The sequence below is a fragment of the Oncorhynchus clarkii genome, chromosome 21, assembly GCF_045791955.1.
Source record: "Oncorhynchus clarkii lewisi isolate Uvic-CL-2024 chromosome 21, UVic_Ocla_1.0, whole genome shotgun sequence".
In the NCBI taxonomy this organism is placed as follows: Eukaryota; Metazoa; Chordata; class Actinopteri; order Salmoniformes; family Salmonidae; genus Oncorhynchus; species Oncorhynchus clarkii.
In genome coordinates this window covers 2,828,882-2,842,037 of record NC_092167.1, presented here as the reverse complement: position 1 = coordinate 2,842,037, position 13,156 = coordinate 2,828,882, and the positions used below count along the sequence as shown (strand labels likewise).

The 13,156-nt window shown below is 46.4% G+C and overlaps 2 protein-coding genes across 5 annotated transcripts in view; one reads left to right on the top strand and one right to left on the bottom strand.

Moving 5' to 3' along the window:
- Positions 1-13,156, bottom strand: part of LOC139379635 (uncharacterized protein KIAA0930 homolog) — a 70,385-nt gene that overhangs the window by 35,904 nt on the left and 21,325 nt on the right. For both annotated transcript variants that reach the window (XM_071122441.1, XM_071122440.1), the window contains exon 2: positions 11,026-11,177. In XM_071122441.1, coding sequence (XP_070978542.1) covers positions 11,026-11,177 — 152 coding nt within the window. The remainder of the gene's footprint in view (positions 1-11,025; positions 11,178-13,156) is intronic.
- The window catches only part of LOC139379636 (microfibril-associated glycoprotein 4-like), a 30,289-nt gene continuing 19,549 nt past the window's right edge, over positions 2,417-13,156 (top strand). The window contains exons 1-7 of one of the 3 annotated variants that reach the window (XR_011628399.1): positions 2,417-2,498; positions 2,660-2,854; positions 3,372-3,468; positions 6,367-6,549; positions 7,216-8,957; positions 9,982-11,522; positions 11,767-12,031. Coding sequence is in view for 2 of the 3 variants with exons in the window: in XM_071122443.1 (XP_070978544.1) it covers positions 2,493-2,498; positions 2,660-2,854; positions 3,372-3,468; positions 6,367-6,549; positions 7,216-7,451 (717 nt within the window). In the remaining variant the exon portion in view is untranslated. Of the gene's footprint in view, positions 2,499-2,659; positions 2,855-3,371; positions 3,469-6,366; positions 6,550-7,215; positions 11,523-11,766; positions 12,032-13,156 lie in introns of those variants that run through there. The other 2 variants (XM_071122444.1, XM_071122443.1) reach the window with 2 other exon arrangements.

Genomic DNA, 13,156 nt, shown 5'->3' with positions numbered 1-13,156 from the left:
AGTGGGTAGAAGATTGGACTAGTAACCAGCAGGTAGCCTAGTGGTTAGAGCGTTGGACTAGTAACCAGCAGGTAGCCTAGTGGTTAGAACGTTGGACTAGTAACCAGCAGGTAGCCTAGTGGTTAGAGCGTTGGACTAGTAACCAGCAGGTAGCCTAGTGGTTAGAGCATTGGGCCAGTAACCAGCAGGTAGCCTAGTGGTTAGAGCGTTGGACTAGTAACCAGCAGGTAGCCTAGTGGTTAGAGCGTTGGACAAGTAACCAGCAGGTAGCCTAGTGGTTAGAGCGTTGGGCCAGTAACCAGCAGGTAGCCTAGTGGTTAGAGCATTGGACAAGTAACCAGCAGGTAGCCTAGTGGTTAGGGCATTGGACAAGTAACCAGCAGGTAGCCTAGTGGTTAGAGCGTTGGACCAGTAACCAGCAGGTAGAGCGTTGGACCAGTAACCAGCAGGTAGCTTAGTGGTTAGAGTGTTGGGTCAGTAACCAGCAGGTAGCTTAGTGGTTAGAGCGTTGGGTCAGTAACCAGCAGGTAGCTTAGTGGTTAGAGCATTGGACTAGTAACCAGCAGGTAGCTTAGTGGTTAGAGCATTGGACTTGGAACCAGCAGGTAGCCTAGTGGTTAGAGTGTTGGACTAGTAACCAGCAGGTAGCCTAGTGGTTAGAGCGTTGGACTAGTAACCAGCAGGTAGCCTAGTGGTTAGAGTGTTGGGTCAGTAACCAGCAGGTAGCTTAGTGGTTAGAGCATTGGACTAGTAACCAGCAGGTAGCTTAGTGGTTAGAGCATTGGACTTGGAACCAGCAGGTAGCCTAGTGGTTAGAGAGTTGGACTAGTAACCAGCAGGTAGCTTAGTGGTTAGAGCATTGGACTTGGAACCAGCAGGTAGCTTAGTGGTTAGAGCATTGGACTTGGAACCAGCAGGTAGCCTAGTGGTTAGAGCATTGGACTAGTAACCAGCAGGTAGCTTAGTGGTTAGAGCATTGGACTAGTAACCAGCAGGTAGCCTAGTGGTTAGAGCAGGTAGCCTATTGGTTAGAGCGTTGGACTAGTAACCAGCAGGTAGACTAGTGGTTAGAGCATTGGACTTGGAACCAGCAGGTAGCCTAGTGGTTAGAGCAGGTAGCCTAGTGGTTAGAGCATTGGACTTGGAACCAGAAGGTAGCCTAGTGGTTAGAGCATTGGACTTGGAACCAGCAGGTAGCCTAGTGGTTAGAGCGTTGGACTAGTAACCAGCAGGTAGCCTAGTGGTTAGAGCAGGTAGCCTAGTGGTTAGAGTGTTGGACTAGTAACCAGCAGGTAGCCTAGTGGTTAGAGCAGGTAGCCTAGTGGTTAGAGTGTTGGACCAGTAACCAGAAGGTAGCCTAGTGGTTAGAGCATTGGACTTGGAACCAGCAGGTAGCCTAGTGGTTAGAGCAGGTAGCCTAGTGGTTAGAGTGTTGGACCAGTAACCAGAAGGTAGCCTAGTGGTTAGAGCATTGGACTTGGAACCAGCAGGTAGCCTAGTGGTTAGAGCGTTGGACTTGGAACCGGGAGGTAGCCTAGTGGTTAGAGCGTTGGACTAGTAACCAGCAGGTAGCTTAGTGGTTAGAGCGTTGGACTTGGAACCAGGAGGTAGCAAGATGGAATCCCCGAGCTGACAAGATAAAAATCTGTCGTTCTGCCCCTGAACAGCCTAAATAAGAATTTGTTCTTAACCGACTTGCCTAGTTAAAAACATTTTTTAAAGAGTTTTGCAGAGTACTTACTACATTTTTAATCAAAAAATTCTAAATGTTGGAAACAGTTTCAGGATGTTTAGAAAGCGAAGAACCCCGTGAGCAGAACTTTGAAATCGTAACAACTACTTTCATTCTTCTACTGCATCTGTTAACAGCCTTTTATAGACTAACGGACAGGGAACCTGACGGGAGGGAAAGGGACCGCGATAGGGAACCTGACGGGAGGGAAAGGGACCGCGATAGGGAACCTGACGGGAGGGAAAGGGACCGCGATAGGGAACCTGACGGGAGGAAAAGGGACCGCGATAGGGAACCTGACGGGAGGGAAAGGGACCGCGATAGGGAACCTGACGGGAGGGAAAGGGACCGCGATATGGAACCTGACCGCGATAGGGAACCTGACGGGAGGGAAAGGGACCGCGATATGGAACCTGACCGCGATAGGGAACCTGACTGTGTAAACAACATTCAACAATTGTCTAACAAAATATGAGCAGAAAAGTAGAGTACACACATGTTATGGTGTAACATTGAGAAAGCTTAGGCTATATGGACAGAAGATAAACTGTGTTTAAAAAGACAAGAGTCCAGGAAACTACAGAAGTGGAAATGTCCATATTGTGAAATCGTGTTTGCTTCCCTGATAATAAATCAGCCAATCATGATCAACCCACCCCTTCTAAAAAGTACACAAAAAGGATGGATAAGAGTCACAAGCACATTATTTTTCTTGTCGGGCTGAAAACCAACTGGAAAAAGACAGCTAACCGTCCCAACAATGCATGTAAGTTGAAGGCTTCATTTTACAACTGAAACATTTTACCACTACAGACTGTTTATATGTAAACAGACACGCATTTCCATATATTGAGCAGAAAATTATTATGTTTCACACATAGAATGACATAAAATACATCCACATTTAGTAGGCTCTCTGTGTTCCAGGCCCTGAGGATTCTCCATGTGTTGCTGCTGTCAGTAGCAGTTTATTCTAAGGGGCTGATGTTCCAGCCTCTGGACTGTGCTGATATCTACAACGACGGCTCTAAGACCAGTGGTGTCTACAGGATGTACCCTGCTGGACCCAACTCTCCTCGATACGTCTACTGTGATATGGACACCGACGGAGGGAAATGGACTGTGAGTAGGTCACCTAGTAGGAAACTATTTAAACGGAGTACATAACCAGTGTTCAGACCAGACTAGAGTCGGCCTCAACCCCTCCAGACCATACTAGTCAGCCTCAACCCCTCCAGACCATACTAGTCAGCCTAAACCCCTCCAGACCATACTAGTCAGCCTAAACCCCTCCAGACCAGACTAGAGTCAGCCTCAACCCCTCCAGACCAGACTAGAGTCAGCCTCAACCCCTCCAGACCATACTAGAGTCAGCATCAACCCCTCCAGACCAGACTCGTCAGCATCATCCCCTCCAGACCAGACTCGTCAGCATCAACCCCTCCAGACCATACTAGAGTCAGCCTCAACCCCTCCAGACCATACTAGTCAGCATCAACCCCTCCAGACCATACTAGTCTGCCAGATTAGAGGTCTGATCAACCATTGGTACTGAATTCTCCTGAGTCAGTACTTGACGACATGGCCTAGATGCTTACAATTTCTCCTCTCCCCTTCTCTTCTCTTCCCCTCCTTCCAGGTGTTTCAGAGGAGGATGGATGGAACAGTGAACTTCTACAGAGGATGGGACCAGTACAAGAACGGCTTTGGACACGCAGCAGGAGAGTACTGGCTGGGTAAAGGACTTCTTTCAAAAAGCCTCATCAAGGACAGATCATCCATGGAAAAACCCTGGATAATATAAATGAATCATTGGGTTGTTAAATTGACTTGACAAAAAAAAAGTGTTTCATCAAAATATATTTTATATTTGAGATTCTTCAAGGTAGCCACCCTTTTGCCTTGATGACAGCTTTGTTCACTCTCGGCATTCTCTCAACCAGCTTCACCTGGAATTTATTTTCCAACAGTACCAAACTTTTGACTGGTACAGTATATACCAAAAAAATGAAGCAAGCTGTGCTGACCGAAGACATGACTCTCCCTTGCTGACCGAAGACATGACTCTCCCTTGCTGACCGAAGACATGACTCTCCCTTGCTGACCGAAGACATGACTCTCCCTTGCTGACCGAAGACATGACTCTCCCTTGCTGACCGAAGACATGACTCTCCCTTGCTGACCGAAGACATGACTCTCCCTTGCTGACCGAAGACATGACTCTCCCTTGCTGACCGAAGACATGACTCTCCCTTGCTGACCGAAGACATGACTCTCCCTTGCTGACCGAAGACATGACTCTCCCTTGCTGACCGAAGACATGACTCTCCCTTGCTGACCGAAGACATGACTCTCCCTTGCTGACCGAAGACATGACTCTCCCTTGCTGACCGAAGACATGACTCTCCCTTGCTGACCGAAGACATGACTCTCCCTTGCTGACCGAAGACATGACTCTCTCCTTGCTGACCGAAGACATGACTCTCCCTTGCTGACCGAAGACATGACTCTCTCCTTGCTGACCGAAGACATGACTCTCCCTTGCTGACCGAAGACATGACTCTCCTTGCTGACCGAAGACATGACTCTCCTTGCTGACCGAAGACATGACTCTCCCTTGCTGACCGAAGACATGACAGCCCCTTGCTGACCGAAGACATGACTCTCCCTTGCTGACCGAAGACATGACTCTCCCTTGCTGACCGAAGACATGACTCTCCCTTGCTGACCGAAGACATGACTCTCCCTTGCTGACAGAAGACATGACTTTCCTTTCTGACCGAAGACATGACTTTCCTTTCTGACCGAAGACATGACTTTCCCTTGCTGACAGAAGACATGACTTTCCTTTCTGACCGAAGACATGACTTTCCTTTCTGACCGAAGACATGACTCTCCCTTTCTGACCGAAGACATGACTCTCCCTTGCTGACCGAAGACATGACTCTCCCTTGCTGACCGAAGACATGACTCTCCCTTGCTGACCGAAGACATGACTCTCCCTTGCTGACCGAAGACATGACTCTCCCTTGCTGACCGAAGACATGACTCTCCCTTGCTGACCGAAGACATGACTCTCCCTTGCTGACCGAAGACATGACTCTCCCTTGCTGACCGAAGACATGACTCTCCCTTGCTGACCGAAGACATGACTCTCCCTTGCTGACCGAAGACATGACTCTCCCTTGCTGACCGAAGACATGACTCTCCCTTGCTGACCGAAGACATGACTCTCCCTTGCTGACCGAAGACATGACTCTCCCTTGCTGACCGAAGACATGACTCTCCCTTGCTGACCGAAGACATGACTCTCCCTTGCTGACCGAAGACATGACTCTCCCTTGCTGACCGAAGACATGACTCTCCCTTGCTGACCGAAGACATGACTCTCCCTTGCTGACCGAAGACATGACTCTCCCTTGCTGACCGAAGACATGACTCTCCCTTGCTGACCGAAGACATGACTCTCCCTTGCTGACCGAAGACATGACTCTCTCCTTGCTGACCGAAGACATGACTCTCCCTTGCTGACCGAAGACATGACTCTCTCCTTGCTGACCGAAGACATGACTCTCCCTTGCTGACCGAAGACATGACTCTCCTTGCTGACCGAAGACATGACTCTCCTTGCTGACCGAAGACATGACTCTCCCTTGCTGACCGAAGACATGACAGCCCCTTGCTGACCGAAGACATGACTCTCCTTGCTGACCGAAGACATGACTCTCCCTTTCTGACCGAAGACATGACTTTCCCTTGCTGACAGAAGACATGACTTTCCTTTCTGACCGAAGACATGACTTTCCTTTCTGACCGAAGACATGACTTTCCTTTCTGACCGAAGACATGACTTTCCTTTCTGACCGAAGACATGACTCTCCCTTTCTGACCGAAGACATGACTCTCCCTTGCTGACCGAAGACATGACTCTCCCTTGCTGACCGAAGACATGACTCTCCCTTGCTGACCGAAGACATGACTCTCCCTTGCTGACCGAAGACATGACTCTCCCTTGCTGACCGAAGACATGACTCTCCCTTGCTGACCGAAGACATGACTCTCCCTTTCTGACCGAAGACATGACTCTCCCTTTCTGACCGAAGACATGACTTTCCTTGCTGACCGAAGACATGACTCTCCCTTGCTAACCGAAGACATGACTCTCCTTGCTAACCGAAGACATGACTTTCCTTGCTGACCGAAGACATGACTCTCCCTTTCTGACCGAAGACATGACTTTCCTTGCTGACCGAAGACATGACTCTCCCTTGCTAACCGAAGACATGACTCTCCTTGCTAACCGAAGACATGACTTTCCTTGCTGACCGAAGACATGACTCTCCTTGCTGACCGAAGACATGACTTTCCTTGCTGACCGAAGACATGACTCTCCTTGCTGACCGAAGACATCTGCATGATAGAAATAGAGATCCTTTTAAAAACTCAACTCTTGACCTCGACACCACTACATGTTTTCACATTGTTTCTCTTCCTCAGGGACTGGTTTAGACCTGGGACACCAGGTATTAATTACCAGGTAAAAGAGAAAACCAGCAGCCTGTGAACCTGGTAAGGGGTAACAGTTGAATATCTCTGTTCTAAAAAAAGGTTCCCCTCTCGTCTGTTCGATGCAGGTCTGGACACCATCTACCTCCTGACCCTGAAAAAGAATTACGAGTTGAGGGTGGACATGGAGGACTTTGACGGACAGAAAGCCTACGCTTTCTACTCCTCCTTCGCCATCTCTCCCAAAGTCACAGATCCTGAACTGGATGGCTACAAACTCCAGGTTACTGGCTTTAAAGACGGAGGAGCAGGTGAGAACAGTTTAAACTTCCTTAGAGAAACATCTGGCCTGTATTCATTAGTCCAGAGTTCAGGTGAGAACAGTTTAAACTTCCTTAGAGAAACATCTGGGCTGTATTCATTAGTCCAGAGTTCAGGTGAGAACAGTTTAAACTTCATTAGAGAAACATCTGGGCTGTATTCATTAGTCCAGAGTTCAGGTGAGAACAGTTTAAACTTCCTTAGAGAAACATCTGGGCTGTATTCATTAGTCCAGAGTTCAGCTAAGTTCCCTCATTCGGTTCTGTTTGATTCCTAGTGAATACAACCTGATCTGATACAAGCTGATCTGGGATCAGTTTATTGGAGATCATAATGAATAGTATTACATAGAAAGGACGGGGGGGGGGGGGGGGGGGGGGGGGGGCGTACAGATACACCATCTTAGAGCTGATCTGGGATCAGTTTATTAGAGATCATAATGAATAGTATTACATAGAAAGGACAGGGGGGGGCGTACAGATACACCATCTTAGAGCTGATCTGGGATCAGTTTATTAGAGATCATAATGAATAGTATTACATAGAAAGGACGGCGGGGGCTGGTCCTAGATCATACTGTGACATAGTAGACTGATTTTGACCAGGGCTCTGATAGGTTACATAACATCTGACCTGTGTTTCCTGCTTGAACCAAGGGGACTCTCTCACCTATCACAGCGGTATGAAGTTCTCCACCTTCGACCGAGACCAGGAAATCAACTGTGCAGTCAACGCGGTCGGAGGTTACTGGTACAACGAGTGTTACTTCTCAAACCCAAACGGTCTTTATACATGGGGATTGAACTCACAGATTGGGGTCAACTGGAGGGGATGGAAGACCTTCTACTCTGTGAAAGCCATATCCATGAAGATTAGGCCTGTGAACCTGTGAAGGTCCTTCACAAAGTCCTTTAGTTAAAACATGGTTATATGAACTGCAGAATAATGGCTGGAACAGAGCGAATGGAATGGCATCAAACACATGGCATTAAAACGTAAACCATTTTTGATGCATTTGATACTATTCCAGCTATTACGCTACAGTCAGTACCACGAGCCCGTCCTCCGCAATTACGGTGCCATCAACCTCCTGTGCCTCTCACTCACCTGTGGTTCGGAATAAATTGACCACCCCATTTAACACATCCTTTGATGCGACTATACCTCGCATGCTTTTACTATCTCAGAACCCCAAGAATGTAATTATAATCTATCTAATCTAATATAATTAAAACATGCAAATGTCTTCCATTCTATGCACAGTGTAAGATTTATAGGACAACTGACTGAGATCAAACTAAAAACTGTCGCGTGAAAAATGCTGCTTTTCATAGCTCATATTCTGTTAAACCCAAATCATGTTGTTGACTCGTTCCTATACTGGTATTTGTGTCTGGGGCTGTTGTGGTGCCCATATTACCGCCACATCGGCAGTCATGAGTCAAGACCACAGTCACATTCTGCTGAGTCAACTTCCATCTCCTTTAATTAACTCTGGACATGGCGGTTACACCCAACTGACTATGCACCAATCAGGTCACTAACGGCCTGGTCCTTGGTAGAACCCAACTGACTACACACCAATCAGGTCACTAACGGCCTGGTCCTTGGTAGAACCAAACTGATTACACACCAATCAGGTCCTAACGGCCTGGTCCTTGGTAGAACCCAACTGACTACACACCAATCAGGTCACTAACGGCCTGGTCCTTGGTAGAACCCAACTGACTACACAGCAATCAGGTCACTAACGGCCTGGTCCTTGCTGCATGCCCCCATCTGCTTCTTGTTCACGTCAAACTTCGTCCGCCAACACTTGGTCTGGAATGTAATGACATGCTAGCATAGCTAGCGGCTAAGACAGCTTGAGCTAAAATACAAACTCAGTAGCAGAGTAGATCTTCCATATGAAGTCGAACATTGGTGCATTGTGGGTAGCTTATCCGGAAATAGGTTAATAAATATATAATAACCCCAAAACATACCTAGGTTTGTACTTACAGGTAACCAGATCATGACTACAACTAAGTTACTTAAGTCTTTGACCATACTGTGTTACATTGGTGAGGAAAAACTCCTGCTTCCTACCTTTAATGGTATAAATGTCTATGGATATATGCTATGCTTATCTGTTACTTGGCAAAACAAGGTCATCTAAGTATATACGGTTGTGTTCACATTCTCATATCCATAATCAATATGAAAAAGGCCAGACAAGGAAGTGAAGAGTTTACACTGGAAATTGGTCATGTGACAAACAACATGTGAATTAACATTCCACAGACTGGTTAGTGGTCACCACCAATACAGGTCTCAGAACATCCAGACTGGTTAGTGGTCACCACTAATACAGGTCTCAGAACATCCAGACTGGTTAGAGTGGTCACCACCAATACAGGTCTCAGAACATCCAGACTGGTTAGAGTGGTGACCACTAATACAGGTCTCAGAATATCCAGACTGGTTAGAGTGGTGACCACTAATACAGGTCTCAGAACATCCAGACTGGTTAGTGGTCACCACTAATACAGGTCTCAGAATATCCAGACTGGTTAGAGTGGTGACCACTAATACAGGTCTCAGAACATCCAGACTGGTTAGAGTGGTGACCACTAATACAGGTCTCAGAACATCCAGACTGGTTATTGGTCACCACTAATACAGGTCTCAGAATATCCAGACTGGTTAGTGGTCACCACTAATAACAGTAACAAACCACACACACTGTACTATACTGTGTCCCAGAGCAACAGTAACACACCACACACACAGTACTATACTGTGTCCCAGAGCAACAGTAACAAACCACACACACTGTACTATACTGTGTCCCAGAGCAACAGTAACAAACCACACACACACACACTGTACTATACTGTGTCCCAGAGCAACAGTAACACACCACACACACTGTACTATACTGTGTCCCAGAGCAACAGTAACAAACCACACACACACAGTACTATACTGTGTCCCAGAGCAACAGTAACACACCACACACACTGTACTATACTGTGTCCCAGAGCAACAGTAACAAACCACACACACTGTACTATACTGTGTCCCAGAGTAACAGTAACAAACCACACACACTGTACTATACTGTGTCCCAGAGCAACAGTAACAAACCACACACACTGTACTATACTGTGTCCCAGAGCAACAGTAACAAACCACACACACTGTACTATACTGTGTCCCAGAGCAACAGTAACACACCACACACACTGTACTATACTGTGTCCCAGAGCAACAGTAACACACACTGTACTATACTGTGTCCCAGAGCAACAGTAACACACACTGTACTATACTGTGTCCCAGAGTAACAGTAACACACCACACACACTGTACTATACTGTGTCCCAGAGCAACAGTAACACACCACACACACTGTACTATACTGTGTCCCAGAGCAACAGTAACAAACCACACACACACACTGTACTATACTGTGTCCCAGAGCAACAGTAACACACCACACACACTGTACTATACTGTGTCCCAGAGCAACAGTAACAAACCACACACACTGTACTATACTGTGTCCCAGAGCAACAGTAACAAACCACACACACTATACTGTGTCCCAGAGCAACAGTAACACACCACACACACTGTACTATACTGTGTCCCAGAGCAACAGTAACAAACCACACACACACACACTGTACTATACTGTGTCCCAGAGCAACAGTAACAAACCACACACACTGTACTATACTGTGTCCCAGAGCAACAGTAACAAACCACACACACTGTACTATACTGTGTCCCAGAGCAACAGTAACACACCACACACACTGTACTATACTGTGTCCCAGAGCAACAGTAACACACCACACACACTGTACTATACTGTGTCCCAGAGCAACAGTAACACACCACACACACTGTACTATACTGTGTCCCAGAGCAACAGTAACAAACCACACACACTGTACTATACTGTGTCCCAGAGTAACAGTAACACACCACACACACACACACTGTACTATACTGTGTCCCAGAGCAACAGTAACAAACCACACACACTGTACTATACTGTGTCCCAGAGCAACAGTAACACACCACACACTGTACTATACTGTGTCCCAGAGCAACAGTAACACACCACACACACTGTACTATACTGTGTCCCAGAGCAACAGTAACACACCACACACACTGTACTATACTGTGTCCCAGAGCAACAGTAACACACCACACACACTGTACTATACTGTGTCCCAGAGCAACAGTAACACACACACACACACACAGTACTATACTGTGTCCCAGAGCAACAGTAACACACCACACACACTGTACTATACTGTGTCCCAGAGCAACAGTAACACACACACACACACACACACACACACAGTACTATACTGTGTCCCAGAGCAACAGTAACAAACCACACACACACACTGAGGTGAAGGGAAAACAACTTCTGCCAGAGACAGTCTCACTCACTCACTCACCTTCTTGCCCTCTGATTGGTCGGGGCTGACGTATGACAGCTTCCTGCGGACGTAAAACAACATGTCGTCCTGTTCCCGCGGCGACAGCTTCTCCATGAAGTACGTGGAGAACATCCATGTCCAGAACACGATGCGGTCGTCCTTAAAACACCCTGGATCAAAAACACAGAGGTCAGACCTTAAAACACCCTGGATCAAAAACACAGAGGTCAGACCTTAAAACACCCTGGAACGGTCCTATCACAGTTATCAGAGCAAGAGGAGGACGGGACCCGGGCCACTCCTGATTTACAGTAAACTCGAAGAGAAACGGTCTACTGTAATAAGTCTCGGTGGCTATTGGCTTTGGTCCTCAGGGAGATGGACTGGAGGAGATGTTAAATCTCAGGCTTTCCATTAGAGGTCGACCGATTAGGATTTTTCGACCTCTACTGTCCATCCTAAACGGCATCCATACAGGAAGTACTCACACCCTTCGACTTGTTCCACATGTCGTCGTGTTACAGGAAGTACTCACACCCTTCGACTTGTTCCACATGTCGTCGTGTTACAGGAAGTACTCACACCCTTCGACTTGTTCCACATGTCGTCGTGTTACAGGAAGTACTCACACCCTTCGACTTGTTCCACATGTCGTCGTGTTACAGGAAGTACTCACACCCTTCGACTTGCTCCACATGTCGTCGTGTTACAGGAAGTACTCACACCCTTCGACTTGCTCCACATGTCGTCGTGTTACAGACATTTTAAATGGATCACATTGACATTTTATCTGGTCACTGATCTACACACGATACTCCACAATGCCAAAGTGGAATTTTGTTTTTAGATTTATTCATATTTTTTACAAATTAATTCATAATGAAAAGCAGAAATATCTTCAGTCAGAAAGTATTCAACCCCATTTGTTATGTCAAGGAGCCTAAACACGTTCAGGAGTCAAAATGTTGCTTAACAAGTCACATAATAAAGTTGCATGGACTCACTCTGTGTGCAATAATAATGTTTAGCATGATTTTTTTAAATGACGACCTCGTCTCCGTACCCCCACACATACAATTATCTGTGAGGTCCCTCAGTCGAGGAGTGAATTTCAAAACACAGATTCAACCACAAAGACCAGGGAGGTTTTGCGTTGCAAAGAAGGGCACCTATTGGTAGATGGGTAAAAATGTTAAAAAGCTGACATTGAATATCCGTTAGAGCACGGTGGAGTTACTACACTATGGATGGTGTATCAATACACCCAGTCATTACAACGATACAGGCATCCTTAACTCAGTTGCCAGAGAGGAAAGAAACCACTCAGGGATTTCACCACGAGGCCAATGGTGACTTTAAAACAGTTAGAGTTTAATGGCTGTGATAGGAGAAAACTGAGGATGGATCAACAACATTGTAGTTACTCCACAATACTAACCTAAATGACAGAGTGGAAAGAAGGAAGCCTGTACGGAATAACAAATATCCCTAAACATGCTTCCTGTTTGCAACAAGACACTAAAGTAAAACTGCAAAAGAAATTAGCAAATTAACTTTATGTCTTGAATACAAAGTGTTATGTTTGGGGCAAATCCAATACAACACATCACTGAGTACCACTCTTCATATTGTCTAGTATAGTGGTGGCTGGATCATGTTATGGCTGAACACAGGCAAAATCCTAGAGAAACCCTGGTTCAGTCTGCTTTCCACCAGACACTGGGAGATGAATTCACCTTTTCAGCAGGACAATAACCTAAAACACAAGGGCACATCTACACTGGAGTTGTTTACCAAGAAGACAGTGAATGTTCCTGAGTTACAGTTTTCACATCTGCTTGGAAATCTACGGCAACATCTGAACATGTCTGTCCAGCAATGATCAACAACCATCTTGACAGAGCTTGAAGAACTTTTAAAAAAAATTGGAAAAATTGTACAATCCAGGTTTGCAAAGCTCTTAGAGACTTACCCAGAAAGACTCACAGCTCTTAGAGACTTACCCAGTAAGACTCACAGCTGTAATCACTATTAGAGACTTACCCAGAGACTCACAGCTGTAAATCACTCTTAGAGACGTACCCAGAAAGACTCACAGCTGTAATCACTCTTAGAGACGTACCCAGAAAGACTCACAGCTGTAATCACT